Genomic DNA, 19,340 nt, shown 5'->3' with positions numbered 1-19,340 from the left:
CCTCCTTTAAAGAATCATGTGTTGGCTTTTTTGTAACAGTGTCACTTGGCACTATATGACCATCAGCACTCACTGTGAACTAACAACAAAACTGTGAATACGCAGCTCTGCAAAACCTAGTTTCTTTGCTCTTTGCCGTAATTATGACACGCATTGTCACTGCACATGCCCAGTGAATCCAGTCACTTGCAGTGATGTCGTCATTGAGCGTGAGAATGCGTAAGTCAGACACAATGACAAAGGGTGGGGGAAGTGCAAGGGAAAACACTGGGCACTTGTTTCACGTGTGCACATTTGCATGTGGGCCCGGACACCAGAGTATTTCCCACAATCAGCTGTTGTGTCTGACTGCACACCAGAGAAAAACACATATTACACTTCATACGAAAGCATTATTACAGACCAACTCATTAGCAGTTAAACAGCAATGCTTTTTAAAGGAAAAAATGTAAAGAAGTTGATGAAACTGGATTGTTTGGTGTAGCAGAAGTGTATTTATGAAAAATATGTGGTTAATTAGGAGAAAACGTCACACTTACAAAGCACTATGACAAGGATGCTCACAAACTGTACATTAACCCTTTAAGACCTACCATGGAACCAAGTCCACCAGAGCTTATATTATATTTTTACATGTTGTAGTGCCATTTTTGGGAGCATTTCAAGTTGATATACATCAATAAAACCATTATAGCCCAAATTTTAATATTATGTATGCATTAAGTGCATAGTAAGTACATAAATTGCAAAAAAGTGCAATAAACTACAAAAAATTTGAAAATCGTTTTTGTTTTTTTAACATATATTTCTAGTTAGAGAAATTTAAGAGGCTTATCCCTCAAAACTGTAAATACAAAAAAGTTGCACAAACTAGTTTCCCACCACAGGAAATTTATTTTAAGTGTCTCCATAGTTTTATTTTTGAAATACACCAATTTACATATACTGCAGGAAAAATGAAAATAAATGTTATAATGCAAATTTGCAAAAAAAAGCAGCATATGCATCAAAATAAACTATTTCCAGCAGTGCAATATGAGTCCTAAGCATCCCAGAAACGACACAGAAAGTCATAAAGTCAAACATAACTTTTAAAAACACCAGTATAGGCTCATGAGGCCCTGGTGGTAAAAAAAAAACTACATTTCCGCAAAATGACGTCACTTCCGGTTTCAGGCAGGTCATGGCGGACATGCGAGAGTTCACGCTGATGGACGTAGGAAGTGTTATGAACAGCTGATCGGATCGGCAAAGCGTGTTTCTGGAATATTATGTTTTTGTTGCTGCAAGCGCTTTTTATGCAGTTTTTGCAAAGCTATATGTGGAAGGAAACTGTGACCTAGGACAAGCTGATGGCATAAGATGTAAGTACAACTCCTCCGGTTTCATATGCAAAAAAAATATCGCGCTAGCTTACGTGGTTGCAGTGCTACAGGGATTTAAAAATAGTTACGCAAAACGGAGCGTGTCCGCTCCGACCGGCTTTAAAGGGTTAAAGATGGGCCTAGCTTATGAACCAGTGTGGAAGACCCTTAAACCTGTTTTTTTCTGTTAGGCTCGGAAATCAGCAAAATCTTATTGGAAAATTAGCCCACTTATGACTTTATCAGCTCCTTCGCTATTTCTAGACCTCGCTGGATACAATGTAACATTCATTTTGTAAATTATTGTCCCATTAGAGACAAAAAGGATAATCAGACAGGGTAATGCACCCCTTATTTGTCTCATCCAGTTTCAAAACATTACAATAAATTGCTCAGCTCAAGGTTTCAGGGCTTCACTCACCAACAAACATCACTGTGACTGCATCCATCTTTTATATACAGTCTGTTAGCTACTGCTCTGGTAACACAGGGCGCCTGTAGGAGACGCTGGCTATATTTCTGTTTGTGTTGTGAGGGACTATTTATGTGTGAGTGTTTGGACTAATTCAGAGGTGCCAGGGGCATGTGAAGGGCACAGGGCACAGTGTGGTCTTGCAGTGCAGTGTGTGGGGACTGAGTGCCTTTGTGAGCATGCATATTTTTATTTGTTCGAATGTGTTTATGTGGTCATGAGTTCCTTCACTGAAGACATCTGCTTTTGAGCTTCTTTCACAGCTGATAGCCTTCATCACGGTTCAAGGTTGTAGTCTGTAGCTCTTTTACGGCACAGATATTTAAGAACGTCGTTTACTACAAAGTTCTGTGTTTGCTGTTGTATGATCACGAATGGTTACTCTGGGGACGAATTTATGGGAATTGTATTAAACTGCACATGCTGTTTATATGTGTTTTCCTTTCATTCCCTCTCAAACACAAACTCATAGCCCGGGCCTGTGAGTTCTCTATCTGTACCATCAGCAGCCTCCAGTGCTTGTACTGCAGGCCAAGACCAACAGACAAAAAATAGACAGTCGCAAAATAACCGAGTTGTCCTCAGCAGTCTGACCTTTTCTGTCTGCCAACTTTTCCTTTTCACTTCACTTGACATGAGACTGAAATCATGCATTATTGTCCAAATATGAGGTTACAGCAGATGGAGTATTTATTCTTTTATGCCACTCTGCAGATGCGTACATTCACGTAAATGCTGAGAAACGTGCGGTAAACAAAAGCAGGGTTACGGTTATGTAATGGCTAATCTTTCACTGGCTTGGATCTTAGATTGAGCCTTCAGCTACCTCAAATATCAATAACCGAATTAAATGAATTAAACAAATCTTCAATTTGTGTATACACTTTTTTATTGTTATTATTAATATTATAGAATTTTACTTGATTTAAAGTGAAGTGAAAACAAAAAACACATCTCATCTAGTTGATTGTTGTTTAATCTGACTGAATGTAAAGTGTTACAGGGCAGCACGCACACAGAGTGCACCTCCTGACCCGAACAAAGCTTGAACCTAGTATCCGGGGCTGTTACAGTATGCTTGATACCCTGCTCTCCTATATTTAGCGTGACACCGGCACAGAGAGGGAAAGACTTCCTGGGATTAAATCAAGCTCTCCAGCGTGCCATTACACTTCATCCTCCTCGCACTTCTTTATTTTAGATCACACTGATCAGACCTAGTTTAAAGCCAGCTGACTGATCGGCCCAGACAGCCGCATGGGGGCTTTTTTTTTTTTAAGGGGTGTAATGAAATCCACCAGAAACACGAGTCAGCGGTTATAACTGAGATTAAATGTAGGGATACCAGCTGTGACCCTTCTCTTGGCTGGCCAGTAGACAGTTATACCCTGCAGAAAAATATTACCCTTGGTTGACCTCAGTGCATAGTTATCTGTAAATATCCCATGCCTAATAATGACGTGTCACGCTGACACCGCCCCCCCGCGCTCAAAGCACATACAGTAGAAGAAATGGTTTATGTGTACTCTTTGTTGGTAGAGAGGTTACATTTGTTTATTTGGTGTATCGGGGATTGTAATGGGGTTTCCCCTTAACCTGCATGTATTTCCTTTGTAGACACTCTTCTTCTTTTTTTTCCTTTTCCAATGAATGGCTATAGCTGAGCTTAATTATATTCAGTATTTAAGCTACAGAATGACTTGAAAAGGATCAGAAAAGGGAAGCAGAAGGATCGCAGAGGTAGCATATGCATCATAGGGGTTTACCGTCAGCACTATGTCAATATGTGGTGCTAACGGGATTTATGGTGGGCGGAGCAAGGGTCGGTACAGTAAGCAACATCCCCCCCCCCCCCCCCCCCCCCCCCCCCCCCCGAGTGAGGGCTAAATATTTAGTTACTGGAAATTTCTAGTGACAAGTTTGAAGCTGAGCTTAGAGCCAGCACCTTGTGGCTGTGAAAGGAGCTGCAGGTTTTTAGTCTACTCATCAATTTGCAGAATTGTTTAATGGTCATATATTTTTAGCCTCAGGAGCTACTGGGAGCTTTTCATTATTTACAGTTTGGAAAAATTATTGATCTCACATAAACCATATGGAATGACCATATAAGGAATATACAGGTTCTATGGCATCAGAAAGATACAAAAGTAGAAAAAAACCTGTCTGACACTAAGTGTTCAGAGCAGTCTGAAGCCTGAGCTTTTGGCTTGTAGGGATTATTTCCACATGTTATGACCTCAGTAAATCTCTGGTTGGCGCTTGATTTTTTCATATAAGAAATATTGCCAAGATGATCTCTGTTGTATCACACTCTGAATTAAAAATTATTGTTCATGCCTTTTTTTAAAATCTCATCTAAATTATTGTAATTCCTCCATCATTTGTCTCAACAAAGCATCGTTGGAAAATCTGCAAGTTGTTGCAGAAAGTTACTAACAAAGTCTTCTGCCTCCCCATCAACTTCAGAGTCCTTTTTAGGATTCTGTTTTTTGACTTTTAGGGCTCTGCATGGGCAAGCACTGCCATACATCAGTGAACTTTTACATCCATACATCCTCAGCAGGTCCCTGAGGTCTTGTGATCATGGCCTGCTGGCTATGAATCATACAAGGCTGAGAACTGCAGGAGACAGAGGTTTTACCACATTGGGCCCCAGACTGTGGACTAAGCCTGAGATGGGTGGTTTCTTTTAAAAGTAGCTAAAAGCTTATCTTTTTAAACTTGCTTTTCGGTAACTTATTTTTCTTTTTTACCATTTTTTGTTATGAAGCACTTTGTGATATTTAATGATATTTAAATAAACTCTTACGTACTTACTATTTAAAACTTTGGCCATGTTAATGTACATTTACTGCTCTAACAGTATATATAACACTGAATAAATATAATAGATCCACCTGGAGACAGGATGATCTAAGCCACTGCTGACATATTGCCACTTTAGTCGTTGAGCAAACTAGCTAGCATAAAATTGTTAGCATGTCTAATCTGGGTTCTGTCTAGCAACCCATGAGAGCATCAGTTAGCTCCCACATGTTCTACTATGCTAACTAGTCAATGACTATGTCTGTTTCCTGTTTATGTTAGGAGGAAGCTCATTTTAGAGCACTTTTTCTACAATGAAGTATCTGCTGTGGCTAAAAAAATACACAAGTGCACAGAGTAAATCCAGTATCTTATCTGATTCTTATGATTGTCTTTCTGTCTTATGATAGTAGCAGATTGTTGTTTTCCCTTGCTAAGGCCAGTTAAGCGCAAGCAGAACAGTTACCTCGTGTAACAAGTGCCACAAAAAAACATGCAGTTTGAGTGTAACTGCAGAGGATTAGGTCAAGCGTAGCCTGAGCTGGCCTGTGTGTTTTTCTGTTTGGAGATGTGTAGATGGTGCAGGAAATGTTGAGGGATTAGTCAAAGCTAAAGGGTCACAGCGCTAATCTTATTATGGCAGGAATAGAAGGAGCGATCTGACCACTCCTGAACAACTTAACAGGCAGCCTGGGCACCAGGGGAATCCCTGCTTCCCCGCTGACAACACGAACACGTGCGACAGTCAAGGCTCTTCCATTACATTATCTGCTATTATATACTCACTTCAAAATACAATGTGTTGTGTTACTGGATGAGAAAAACAAGGACTGACTTTAACACACAGCAGATATCTTAAGATTTTCTGTTTGCTCTCATTTGTGGTGTTTAGGAAGTTTTAAAATGTAAACTGAGCTCTAACAGTAGCAGTGACAGTTAGCACACTGGGAGAGGTTCTTATTAAGTTATAGACTCTGCACATGGTGGAGGATTTTTATACGTTGTGCAACATAATTAACGGGGATCAATGCTCATTTTCAGTTCAATATTTTACATTGGTGTCTTCCTTTAAGGCCACCCTCCCTGTTTGGATTAGCTAACCCTTAGCAAACAGGATTCGAAGCTGGTAGACCTTCTGTACACCTGAGATGATCATATTAAGGATAACAGCACTCTGCCTCATCATAAAGATCCAATAGAAAAAAAAAGCCTGATGTTTTGCTGTGTTTAACACAAGCATCCATCAGTGCAAGATTTACAACGGTGAAAGGGCAAAGGCTGATTTTTAAGTTGAGACAGAGAGTCATAAACAGGGGGCGACTGCTTCAGGAGCAGAAATAATTCCTTCTTTCCACTTACTTTAAGAAAATTAAGATTTTAAGATGGAGAACTGGCGCTAAATGGTCTGACATACTGCAGTGCATGTGAGGTCATGGTGAAATAGTGCGGACGAGAACTGCAAGTCCTCCAAAACAAAACAGTAAAACTCCAAGCGGACCTATAAATGAAATGTGCCTTTCTGTCTTTGCTTCATCTGCCGTCTCTTCACTCAGCAAACACAGGCAAAGGCTTACACATGGGCACACGCACACGTTCACTCACAAGCACGCGCACAAGCCACAATGACACATCCCAGTGAGTCTTTTAGCTTTTCTTGAGACAATAATAAAACCCAGTGCCAGGAAAAAAAAGAGAATGACCAGTAAAAGAGACGTGGAAATCATCAGTTTTCTTACCTTCCTAGTTTTCCTGCGTCTGTGTCTTTTTGGACAAATGGCATTTAGTTAATTCTTCCATTAAACCCATGCGGGCACTGAAGCCGCATTGTCTGGTTAAGGTAGTTAAAAGTAAGAGAGGTTTATGTTTGAATTATTTTCAGCTTGTCAGCGGTGTTAAGACAGCTGGAGGCCCTTTTCAGAAATGGGTCTATTTATATTTAGCATGTCAAACTCTATTTACTCTGGAGTGGAGGAGTAATTATGGTGACAAGACTTAGTTAAAATCAGGTGATTGCTGTGACTGCATGAGTGATGTAATACATATGTAGGCTGAGGCTGTTGTTTCACCTGTGCACAGCTGAGACTCAACCACTGCTTCTCCAATCATGTGTTTCCTTTCTTACACTTGTTACTTTGATTGTATAAATGCATTCATACTTACACACTTGTAAGCGAATGCCCAGACGGTGTATTCTCACTGGTCAAAAAATGTGGAACACTTCGCCACCTCATGTTTATACGGTGGCCCTCAGAGGCCAAACGGACTGCAATTTAAGAAAAATGCTGCAAAAGCACACAAAACACAATGGAAATAGGAAAAATGAAAACTGAAATAGGAAAAATGAAAACAGAAATAGGAAAAAACAGATTTCCAGAAGCACAAGGGAAGTGTTTCTGGGGAGACAATAACCCGACGGACCAGTTGCAGAAACCAAAACATGCTAGGTAAGTGTGTTTTAATCTCATGATTCATATAATACTGGTGATGGATTTTTAGGCTAATAGTTAGGCTAACACACTTACCTCTCATCTTTTCTTTCCTCACAAAACCGATAGATCCTCCACTTCTTTTAAGTGTCTCCCAGCGCAATTCTTAGCGTATTTTGGTTCCTACAACTGGTCCGTCGAGTTATTGTCTCCCCAGAAACACTTCCCTTGTGCTTTTGGAAATCAGTTTTTTTCTATTTCTGTTTTCTTTTTTCCTATTTCCGTTGTGTTTTGTGTGCTTCTGCAGCGTTTTTCTTATTGCTTCTTAAGTTGCAGTCTGTTTGGCCTCTCAGGGCCACCGTATGTTTACCATCTTACAACTGGAAAACAAAGAAATTGTGAAAGAAACAAAGTACAGAGATGAACAGTAAAAATACAGCAAAGACCTTTAGTTTTTCCATCTACTGTTCACCTCATCAGAAATGGTCTCATTAGAAGGGTGGCTGTCAAGAAGCCATTCTTAAGGAAGCGAAACGTATTAGCTAAATTATGCATTCTTACTAAAATTTGATCTGGCAGCAGATCAGATTTTAATGAAACGATTTGTCCCGGGTGACTGTTCGAGCCTTCTAGAGTTTAATTCTCATTAGTTTGTCCAGTGCAGCCAACCAGTTTTTTCTGTACTTCACACACTAATGTAAACTATGAATTGGATTTGAGTCATGAGCTGGAAGAGCTACTACGTCACTGACATTCTGGTTTCCTGTACTTTACCTTTATGCATTAGCTAACTTTAGGTTCAGGATAGTCATTTAACATAAAGTCAGCTCATATTGTAAAACCTGTATTCCCTGTTTCTAAATAACTGAGCAGCATAAAAGTTTGATATTTTAATATAGTAATGTGTAAGACCCACACTCAGACACCGTCCATGTATCTACGCTCTTGCTTGATTTGGAACGGCCAACGTTCATTTTTGCAAAACACCAGAATAGTTCAGGACAAGTCCAGTCCTATCAGTGCTGCTGACATGCTCCTGATGCATGGCAGACATTTGGTAAAGGTTACACCAACAGACCCATTAGTGGCCTGATGACAAAAATTACATGTGACTGTCTGAATGAACCGTGACACTCAAGAGCCAGACATTTTTAAATCAAGTGGCCACTTGATTTCCAGGGAAACCTAGAGAAGGGAGAACCAGGAAATCAGCCTAAACTGGCTGAACTTACAGCAGACCCATGCATGTGATTTCTTATGTATAAAAACATTCACTTTTATATGTGTACTCACTTCTCTCGCATGCTTTTATTGTTGTATGTTGACTGCCTCTTAGCACTAATCGCTGGATGATTTGACTTGAGTATTTCTGCTGCAGACTATCACAGATATATAGTATTTCATGAATGCTGATCTCACAGAAAAGAGACACAGGCCTGTAATTCTTCGCCTGCGTGAGGAATGATAATGATTCTGACCCTGGCCTTGGGTTAGCCCTGCCTAGCTTAGCAACGGTTACCACTGAGCTCCAGACAGCAGGGCAGACTGGAAGGCTCCGGAGCCAGGCTGGCCCACGTGCGGTCCCACATCAGGGGGCGTGCACCCTGTCTGTCCCTGCTCTTACATTTATACCTTTTTACCCAGCCTCCCCCCAAAGAAGGGAATTGGAGGATTTGTCATCAACACACCAAACACACACGCACAGGTTTCCAAACCCCCTGCTGACACACAGTGGAATGCACAACTGTTTATGCACACAAAGGGACAGTATGGACACCCAGATAAACAGATGTTGGGCTTAATACGGAGCACTTAGGAAAATTATTCTTGCAGTCTGTAGTCATAAGAGGTGGAAAATCAAGAGTAACATTTAGCACAGCATCTTTATGGCATGGTCTTGCCAAATATTTAACTTTATTGTTTTCATCAGTAGTATTTGTTGTTTCTCAACCCTTTAGCATACAGACAGTATAAAGCACACATGAAAACTCAATCCCAGCACATAATGTCCTGAGAAGAACCCCCCTCCCCCCCAAATCCCCAATTAATCACAAGGAATGTAATATGTCTGTACTGTTATTCCACTACAGAGGGTACTCTGCTTACCTGTGCAAACAAACATTTTTTCTGTGATGAACTGCAGCCATAGAAGTGTAAATGATGAATCCAAGTCTGAAAAGTGAGGTTAACATAAAAGTTCTTAAAACATCTTTTTTAATGCCTATCAGGGCACAAACATACTCATCTCACGGCTTCATAACCAGATTTCACTAATCAACGGATGAAGTCACTGTGGGTACATCTATCTTTGTCCAGTCTACAACAGATGACTACAACAGATTCCCACTGACATCCGGCCTCCGTGGTGCTTATTTCATCATCATGCATGACCTGCCAAAGAGAGGCTGTCAATGACAGTGTGATTGTTCACAGAAAGTAAATGTTAGTTTAATCTCTTTTTCATTCAGTGATACAGGTCTGTAATCCAGTGATGATACAGAATGCAAAAGTAATAAAAAATAGACGGTACTGCAACTTCAGATACATCTGGAACTTTGTAAAAAATGGTAACATTATCTAAAACATTCTAATTTCTGGAGTTTAGTATAAGTCAGGACTAAGTGTGCCATGTTTTGAATTTAACTGCCCATCTTTGGCCCTTTATTTGGTAAAAACAAATGTTTTTGTTGTTTTTGCTATGTCAAATTATATGAAAAAGAAAGTTCGTTGAAGTTTACAGGCATCATTTATGGACAGCTTTCTTGATGTCCCACCCAATGTTCCCTCTAATTTTTCATGTGTCTGAGCGAACACACAAACTCCCTGAGCGGTCCCTTGGACCACTGTGAGCAACAGCAGACGTGCACTGTGGTCACGCCACCATCAAATCCATCCAAGTTACATGGTTTATTAAAATAAACCAATTACAGCATTTACATTTATGTTAGACTACTTTTAATTAACTGCTTTAGCCCACTTACAATGAAAATTAAAAAAAAATCTTGTTCATGACCTGTGTAGTATGTTAACACTATTGGAAGTAAAAATAACTTGAACTCCAATTTTGAAAACACAACTTTCTTTTTTTTTCTTTTTCTTTTTTTTTAAATAAAGCTCTAACTTGTATTATGAGTATGAGTCTGTGGTCTGGGAGAGAGTCCTGTAACTCTGTCTGCAAAATACAGTATATAATGACCAATGTTGGGCAATTACTTATATAGTTACTTCTTCAAAAAAGTAACTGAGTTATGCAAACAACAACGTTTTTTGCAGCTGTTTACCTAAAAATGCAGCCAAGGCGTTTTTTTAAACAAACATTTCAAACTATTTACAGAACAATCAGCTGTTCTGCATCAAATTTGATGCCACACAAATTATTTGTGCCACTCCAAAAAATAATTTCTGTCCACTATGAGATAAAGGAAAACAACAGCCTGATACCTGCAGGCCTGACAACAGGAGATGTATCACTCCTGTAACACCTGTAACATTCAGCAGTCGCCTCATTGTTCTGACACACACAACAAAACTATTGACTACACTACACACTAACTACACAAGATTTGTGCTAAACGTCGCAAATCTCTCACATCTCAAAACACCGCCGTCACTCCTAAAACTTCCCCCTTCCTAAACAACTAAATGCCATGTTGCCATATCATTTTTTGATTGGTCGACATGGTACATTTTCCGACCAATAGGAAAGGCTGGGGGGTTTTTTGGTTTTGTTTTTGCTCACAGGCGGAGAGTGCTTTCGAGCGTTTTCCTTATAAATTTAAAGGAAAATGCGTCTGTTTAGTAATAAAGCTGTTCTGTGTACGACAATCATTTCTGGAGCTTGTCTTGTTCAACCAGTCTGTTGTAGATTTGCTGCTCTTCTTGGGTTCATTGTCTTGTTGCATGACCCAATGTCAGCCAAACGTTAAGTGCTAGACGGATGGTTAGAATTCACAATAACTGCGAGGTGTCCAGGTCCTATGGCTGCAAAAAACAAGCTCAAATCATCACCCCTGCACCACAGTACTTGATAGCTGGTATGTTTGTGATGATATGCTGCGTTCGGTTTACTCCAAACGTGGTGCTGTGCATTATAACCAAACGTTTTCACATCTATTCAAAGGACATTGCTCCAGAAGTCTTGTGAGTTGTTCGGATACACCTTTGCAAATGTGCACATATGTTCTTTTAAAGAGAAGAGACTTCCTCTTGGCAATTTTTAAAAACAAGCCATACTTTTTCAGTCTTCTTCTAATTGTACTGTCAAGAATTTTTACATTTAAAAATGTTAACATGTTAAGTGAAGCCTGTAGAGTCTGAGACGTAGGTGTAGAACTGCATTTTCCTGGCACATTAACTCCTGGGGAGATCTGCAACTGTCTTGAATGTTTTTCCACTTTTTAATATTTTTATTAGACTTCAAACAGTTTGGAAATTACTTTGTAACCCTTCTCAGATTAATTGGCAGCAACAACTGTTTCTGTAAGATCATTGCTGATGTTGTCCTTACTTGGCATTGTGTTGACACACATCTGAATGCTCCAAACCAGCAAACTGCCAAAATACTGCTTTTACAGAGGTACTCACACTTGCTGATGATCAGTTAATCAAGTTCATTTGATTAGCAGCACCTGGCTGCTATTTACCCTCTTAATTCCTATGGAAACAGTAAGAGTGCACTTAGTTTTTCCACACACCGTTTCTGCATTTTGGCTTAATTTTTGTTAAATAATGACACAGATGTAACATGTCATGTTTTGTCATTCATCTTAGTTTTTAATTACCCAAATTTGTGTTATTTTTTGGTACACAAGACTGAAAGAGGGCACTTTTCAACAAAATTAAACATTTCACATCTGATTAAACATCTGATGATGTGGCAGAAACTGTGAGTGTAACATACGGAAGGTTATGATAAAGGTTATGTGAAGTTGCTCTATAGGAGATGAAAAACTAAGCAGTTCATAAAGTCTCATTGATAAAGCATTTTCATGTCCTTTGTTAACCTTTGTGATGAATGGTAAATGGATAGTTAGTAAAGTTTAGTTATTTCACTTTTAAGAAATAACTAAATGACAGTAAGTAATCTTTACTAACCATTATTGATGTAAAACTTGTTCTTAATCAACTATCATATAATAACTAATATATTATATAATCATATGACCATAAACAATGGTTATTATAGACTGTTGCCAGTCATTTTAAGGCCTGTTGTAGAAGTACAGCGATAACGTCTTTGTGTTCATGGATAGAAATAACAATAATATCAGCATCATGATATACGAGCCTTTAGTTCTGAGTGGTTTCCGTGTCGTGACCTGAATACCTCAGCGATGAAGCCAAGCCAGCAGCTCATTAACATTCCAATACAGCCCTAATCACCACTGCAACTGTGTGTGTGTGTGTGTGTGTGTGTGTGTGTGTGTGTGTGTGTGTGTGTGAGAGAGAGAGAGAGAGAGAGTCAGAGAGAGGGGAAAAGAGAGATCATGCACGTGTTGCTCCGCGAGCGAGGACACGGTGAAAGTGTTTGATGGAGTGCCTGCCTCAGGTGATTACAGCCGCGTGGGGTGATTGGTTCCATCGAATCGCACCTCTCCTCTCACATCTCGGATGCTGGTGCGCAGCTTTTTTGCACAGCTGAGGCTCGTTTTGCTAACGAGTTTTATTGATCGACTCATCGGAATGAGAAGTATGAAGACTGGCGAGAGATGAAAGATGCGCAGGCAAACATAAAAGGCAGCAAAAACGAGTGCGAGAGCTTTAAGGTGGAGACGTTTTATTCGTTATGCTTATGCATACGTTCCCATGTTTGTTCACTTAACCTCAGATAACCATCTATGTGTCTTTTTCTGTATGTCCCTCTGCAGAAAGACTATATAACTCCAATGGACGTGATTTGAGAAGAGCACTCTTCTCTCTAAAGCAAATTTTTCAGGTAACACACTCTCTCACACAAACACACACACACACACACATTTTTCAATGCAATTACCGTGAGTACATTGTTGCAGAATACAGTCGGTTATTGTGGCCACTGTGTGCTTCTGTGATGACAGGATCTCCATCTACGTGGCGTTTCTCTCTCTGTCTTTATGTGCGCATGTGTGTGTGTGTTTGCATTGAAATTTGTGTGGGAATCTTTTATTTTAAGTGGAGAAGAGTTAGCCACTTTAAAAAAAGAAGAACTCTGCAGCACAAACAGAACAAAAGCACTCCGTATGTAAAAAGACAGTGATTCAGCAAACGGAGCAGCACTGTGCAAACTTCCAGATTGTTAAAAAAAGTGCAGCATTCAACCCCCCCCAAATAAATAAATAAATAAATAAAAAACCCTCCATGCAAGCTCCATGCTTATTTCCTACCACCTTCCCCTCAGAGGATGCCTGAACCTGGAGCTTTAACGGTGCACATGAAGGCGTTTTTGTTTCTTTAAGAAATGACATATAAAAAGCAGAAAACTGTAAAAAACCATGTCTGCTGACAAGTGTGAGTGTGTATACCAGCTGGTCTGATCCCAGGGGAGGGTTTGAAAATCTGTGTTGTGTCAACTTAAATCTTAAACCTCCACATCACTGACATCAAGTGGCAACACAAGAAAATGCATTAACTGCATCCACGAAATTCCGAGCTCAGTTCTGGTTATCCCGTGCTTCCTCTGTTTGTGCTCATTTTCCTTCAGGATGACAAAGACCTGGTCCATGAGTTTGTGATGGCTGAAGGTCTGACGTGTCTCATCAAGGTGGGAGCAGAAGCTGACCAAAACTACCAGAACTACATATTAAGAGGTATGGTCTCTTGCATGCTGCATAATGATATATGCTAAGAATAATAACAATAATATACTACATGCTTAGATCAGGGGGGTCATTCTATCTTTCTCTGGGGCGACACTGTGAAATGGGACTCACATCAAGGGCCAGACATTTATTTTAACATGTTTTTAAATCCTGTATAACAATTAATAAGATCAAATGATATCTGATGATTGCCTGAAATTGTCTGCACATAAAAATAAAATTTGCCCGTAGTTCTCAGTGAAAGGACTGGCCTCTGAGAAATTTACCGTGCTGTAGTCGTGTGCCTCTGTGGCTCAGTGACTTTTTAAAGCAAACACTCAGCCTTTATGGCTCTACATCTTTGCCGGCGTGTGGACAGAAGCATCCAAGTGAAGACAATAATTACGGAGACACAGGCTCTTTCCTTACCCTGTCGAGATGTGGGCTTTCCAGAGTTCCACTTCTCTTGAAATAGCCTGCATTCAGCATCAGCTTTTCCTTTGTGTTTCTCAGTTAGTCTAGGCACATGTGGTCATGACGGCATGTCACGACTGATTTGGACATGTTACTTAGAAGATATGCATGAAAAATAAAATTAGAAAAATTAGAAACAAATGCAGAAAAACTGCATTTCGAGTGCTTTAAACAGAGTTTTTAACCCTATTATTATTTCTGCTGAATATTATTATAAGATAGCAATACAAAAAGAGCAATGTAATGGAATTAAGTCATGTTTGTCACTCAGAGGTTTTCTATGGAGCTGTTAGTCATGGTTGGTGCCATCGTTGTCACGACTGATTGATTTTCTCAGCATAATCAGAATCACTGCTGTCACTGTAACTGATATTATCACTGTTATTTAATTCCTTTTGGTTCTTTTTTATTTATCTAATCTTACTTTATTTTATTTCACAACAAGTTTTCAGTCATCTTTCCGTATACTTTTCTGACTTTTCCTTTCTTTCTCAGCTCTCGGGCAGATCATGCTCTACGTGGACGGGATGAATGGCGTCATTGGCCATCCTGAGACAATCCAGTGGCTCTACACTCTCGTTGGCTCGAAGGTATCAAGTCAAGCGTACATCCTAAAAAACTCAGAGAACACACACACCACCCTGACGTTGGTTAACCAGCCATTGTTTGCAGAACATTATTTTTAGCGTTTATCCAAAGAAACACACACAAACACATACCCTAATGATTGTGTTGTGTGTTTCCAGCTGTGGGTGGCGGCTTCTGTTGGTTTTGTGGTGTCCTCGTGCACTAGGCACCAAGACACTCATGCTGGGACTGTTTTCCCTACACTACCACCCCCCAGGTTTCACTGTTGTTGCCAGCGTGAGAACATATAGCAATAAAATCTCCAGAGGAGGCGCCTTCCGTGTCGAACGCTGGGGTAAAAGCATTCAAAGCCCCTTCTTCGACTTGAAGCGATCTTCTAGTTCACAGCAGTGAACCACAGGGCTGTAGGCGTAGCCACCCTGCACGCTCCCTCTCATCCAGGGCAGTTCTAGTGGAATTTGGCCTGCAATTATTTCCCCAAAACAATGCACTAGACCCCTGTTGCTCCTCCTGCAGACTATGAGCCCACAGGATGATGGTCCCACCATGAGTAAAGGGAGTTGCTCGCCAACAAGACATTGCCCCATGTCTTTGCCCCAGACATTGGCATACTATCAGACTATCTTAGGTGGGATAAATTGCGCCGCAGTACTAAAGGTGATTTGTGGGGAATATGCTGTTGTGAGCACAATATGTTGATCAGCATTTACTTCCTTGAGTTTTTTTGTTAGTGCTGTATTTTTATCATAGATGGGTATGTGAGAGTCCATAGTCTGGATCATGTAAGCAGTATAAGCAGCAGCATCTGCAGCCGTCTTTGTTAACGAGTTCATGAAATTCCTTCCTGACACAAACCAAAACCATAATTCCTAGTTGCCTGATGATGTCCGTTACAATAAAATTAACCAAAATGTCGCGTTGCCTAAAATTTAAACCAAATCTTGTAAAATGTAATTTACATTATGAAGTTTCCCCAGACCAGCATCCCTAAAACAGAGGCTCACAGTATAACTGTATAAATAGATTATGCCCCCGCAGCATGATTACTACAAGCACAACACACACAAATAATGAAATAGCATCTGCTCGCATGCCTTGGTTGCCACTAATGCTAAACATGTGAATTCTAAATGTCTAGTGTGGATGAAGAGAGCAATAGGAACGCAGTTGTCCATACTTTATGCAAGTTTCTTTATATTTCCACCCTAGTTTCGTCTGGTGGTGAAAACAGCTTTGAAGCTGTTGCTGGTGTTTGTGGAGTACTCAGAGTCCAACGCGCCACTGCTGATCCAAGCCATCACCTCTGTGGACATGAAGAGAGGTACTAAAAACTTAACATGCCACCATGTGCTGAGGGCTTAAAGTAGAAAGATACTGTAGTTTGTCTGCATGATAATATTTTTGAAGTAATGGAATTTAATCGACTGACTTCTAGGCAGCAAGCCATGGTCCAATGCTATGGAGATCTTGCATGAGAAGGATGGAGTGGATACGGAGCTTCTCGTCTATGCAATGACCCTCATCAATAAGGTATGCAAAGCTATAGTTTATGGCTTTGCTGAGTACTTTCTTGTGTGGATATAGAACATTTTCAGTTTTATGGAAAACGCATCTTGGTTTTCTCCAGTAAGTGATCAGTTGATTGACTGACTTTGTGCTTTATCATTTTGCATGTAGATATAAACTGTATTGCGAAGTTTTAGTCCTGCAGCTTCAAAAGCCAAAATGAAAAACTTAAATATATGATTATGTGCATCAAAGCAGTGTTTTAGTCATTAGTGTTTAAATGAGCAAAGCATTTTAAACCATCTTGGTTACATCTTGACGACGTCTCCTTTCTTTTTGCAGACTCTTGCAGCACTGCCCGACCAGGATTCGTTTTATGACATGGTGGATGGTCTGGAGGAGCAGGGCATGGAGACCCTTTCCCAAAGACACCTGGGGAGGAAAGGAACCGATCTTGACTTGGTCGAGCAGCTTAATATATATGAGGTCTGAGACACTCAAACAAAACATTAAAAGCGGTTGAAAATGGGTTATTACTGATCCCTTTTCAGCTTGTAAATGCTGTACTAGTAGCCCAAATAAAGGTCAGAGTGCCATGTAAAATATAAAAATAAAAACAGAATGTTATGGTTTGTAAGTCATTTAAACCAAATATAATAGCTGAAAATAGTGCAAAACTTTTTATCAAAGTCCAGTTTTTGTCTATTTAAATTGGTGGCATTTTTCTTAACGCTCATTCTTTTAGGCTTAGGATGGCATTGTCTTGTGAAAAAAAAAGGTATAAAAACGTGTCATCTGGATGGGAGCATATGCTGCTCATAAAACTTTCTTTGGAGATTATGTATCGGAATTTCAGGAGCAGGACCACGCCTCCAAACACGCTCCTTTCGGTTGAAATCTATATAGGTTCCCCCAGTTCTGCAAGCTGTTCATTCTCGTTTACGTGCCCCACCCTCCCTCCTTTTTCTCAATTCTTTAACTTTTTCATTTCTATTTAGTACATGGGGATCTGCCAGGCCCGGGAGCCATCGCCAGTCCCCTTCAAGGCCTTCCCCAAACCACAGCTCAATTCATGTCAAAGCTTTTTCCAGGCTTTTTTACCTACTAAAACGCTGTCAAACCTAAAATGAGGACGTGGGCCCAGCTAGTGAAATACATCCTCCAGCAATAATAGTGCCTTCACAGTTATTGTTTGAAAATCAGAGCGTTGAACAGTGGACCTAAATGCAGACTTGGAGGCAGAATGAATAAACAAATACAAAAACATTTTTGGTTTTATGCTAAAGTCCTAAAGAGTAAGTTCAGTAGCAAAGAACACACTCGTAGAGATGGCTGTAGTATACATGGAAGGTTAACAGATGCTATGACGAGGAGTAAAGGGAATGTCAGGGCTATTTATACACGAGGGTAATCAGGGAAGTGGAAACACAACAGTAACAAGACTCAGCTGCACTCAATCTAGACATGGAAGCAGGGGAGGGAAGTAAAACTAAAAACAAGGCACGGGTGATAACTAAAAATAAATAAATGAAACAGAAAGTGAAGAACAAGAACTATAAGAAGCCATAATTTACTCTCACAGCATGTTAGCTTTGGAAATGTGTGTTGATAACAAGTTCCACTCATTAGACCAAAGGATCCAGCATTCTTCATTTACCAAAAAATCTACAAATTTTTGATTTAGATTTTGGTCAGACCACACATGTCCACTTTGCTTCATTTAAACCCTAACATTTTTTTTAAGTACCAGTCACTTTACAACCTGTCATGTCTTTCCCCAGACGACCCTACGGCATGAAGATGGTGATGATGACAGCCAGCCTCCACCAATGGTACGCCGGGACCGCAGGCGAGCCAGCGTTGGGGGCGGGGACAAAAGACATGGCCTGGAGAGGAGGCGGAGCCGCAGGGCTTCTCTTGGACGATCCGGTCACGCCTCGCCCTGCAGCCCTGCGTCCCCACAGAGAGCCGGCTTCCAACCTTTCAATGGAATCAGATCTGAGGACGTGAGCGAGAGGTGAGCGTGGTGGAAAATAAAACAGTTACGTATCACTTATTAAAATCTAGGTGCAGGGTTACTCAAAAGGTGTGGTGACAAAGCAAACAAAAAAGCGATAGTTGTTAAATATGTTCTCATTCTTCAGAGAAGTTCTGACTGTTTTACTGCTTTCTGCTCCAGAGCACTGTCAGGTTACCTTCAGTCCATGTAAGTCCAAACGTCACTGAGCCTCTGCTCCTCACAGACCCGCTGTAACAGCTACCCATGTGTCCTCCCTAATCACAGCGTGGGTTTTCCTGCTGCACCGAAACACCACTGCAGACTTCTGCTGCACTGGAATAAAAATAATTGTTTTCAGCAGCTGCGCACGCCTTCGGGGTTTGCTTGGAATTCTAATACAGGCGAACACGGTATTAAACCAGCACAGGCTTTTCTCAACGCTGTGTGTAAGAGCACAACAAAATGGGATCAGGATGGGACTTTAACTGTTTACTAAAGGCAAATCTTTCATCTATTGGTCCTCTTCTCCTCTTTAGATTTGAATATAATAATAGATGAATGATTAAATATAATCTGCTTTTGTCACATTAGTAGACAAATAATGGGGTTAAAGAGCTAAATCGTGCACACCTGAGCATACCTGTGAATCCTGAAAAGCAGGTTCAAACGCGGTCAGCTGTACTGTAAAAGATACATTTTTGTCCCGTGATTTATTTTTGAATGAATCGAATCAGTGGGTGAAAGCTGTTTACGTCCGGGACCGCATCCTGCTTCGTATTATGCACGCACACAAGAAAAACAAACTCAAGTTTTATTGACCATCCCATTCGTCACACACACGTGGCTCTGGTCTGGTGGAACAACACCTGGCAGCGCGGACGGACTTGACTGCAACAGGGCTCATCTGGTTTCACTATACAACAGCGCAGC

General features: G+C 40.5%; 1 protein-coding gene across 6 annotated transcripts in view; it reads left to right on the top strand.

Moving 5' to 3' along the window:
• Positions 1 to 19,340, top strand: part of fhod3a (formin homology 2 domain containing 3a) — a 67,794-nt gene that overhangs the window by 25,059 nt on the left and 23,395 nt on the right. For 5 of the 6 annotated variants that reach the window (XM_065471192.1, XM_065471188.1, XM_065471190.1 and 2 more), the window contains exons 4-10: positions 12,935 to 13,002; positions 13,747 to 13,852; positions 14,813 to 14,907; positions 16,115 to 16,226; positions 16,341 to 16,435; positions 16,754 to 16,897; positions 18,193 to 18,428. In XM_065471192.1, the coding sequence (XP_065327264.1) occupies positions 12,935 to 13,002; positions 13,747 to 13,852; positions 14,813 to 14,907; positions 16,115 to 16,226; positions 16,341 to 16,435; positions 16,754 to 16,897; positions 18,193 to 18,428 (856 nt within the window). Of the gene's footprint in view, positions 1 to 12,584; positions 12,833 to 12,934; positions 13,003 to 13,746; positions 13,853 to 14,812; positions 14,908 to 16,114; positions 16,227 to 16,340; positions 16,436 to 16,753; positions 16,898 to 18,192; positions 18,429 to 19,340 lie in introns of those variants that run through there. The other variant, XM_065471191.1, reaches the window with a different exon arrangement.

This window comes from Pelmatolapia mariae, linkage group LG22, assembly GCF_036321145.2.
Source record: "Pelmatolapia mariae isolate MD_Pm_ZW linkage group LG22, Pm_UMD_F_2, whole genome shotgun sequence".
Taxonomy (NCBI): Eukaryota; Metazoa; Chordata; class Actinopteri; order Cichliformes; family Cichlidae; genus Pelmatolapia; species Pelmatolapia mariae.
Note: the sequence above shows the minus strand (reverse complement) of the source record. Positions and strands in the feature narration are given on the sequence as shown.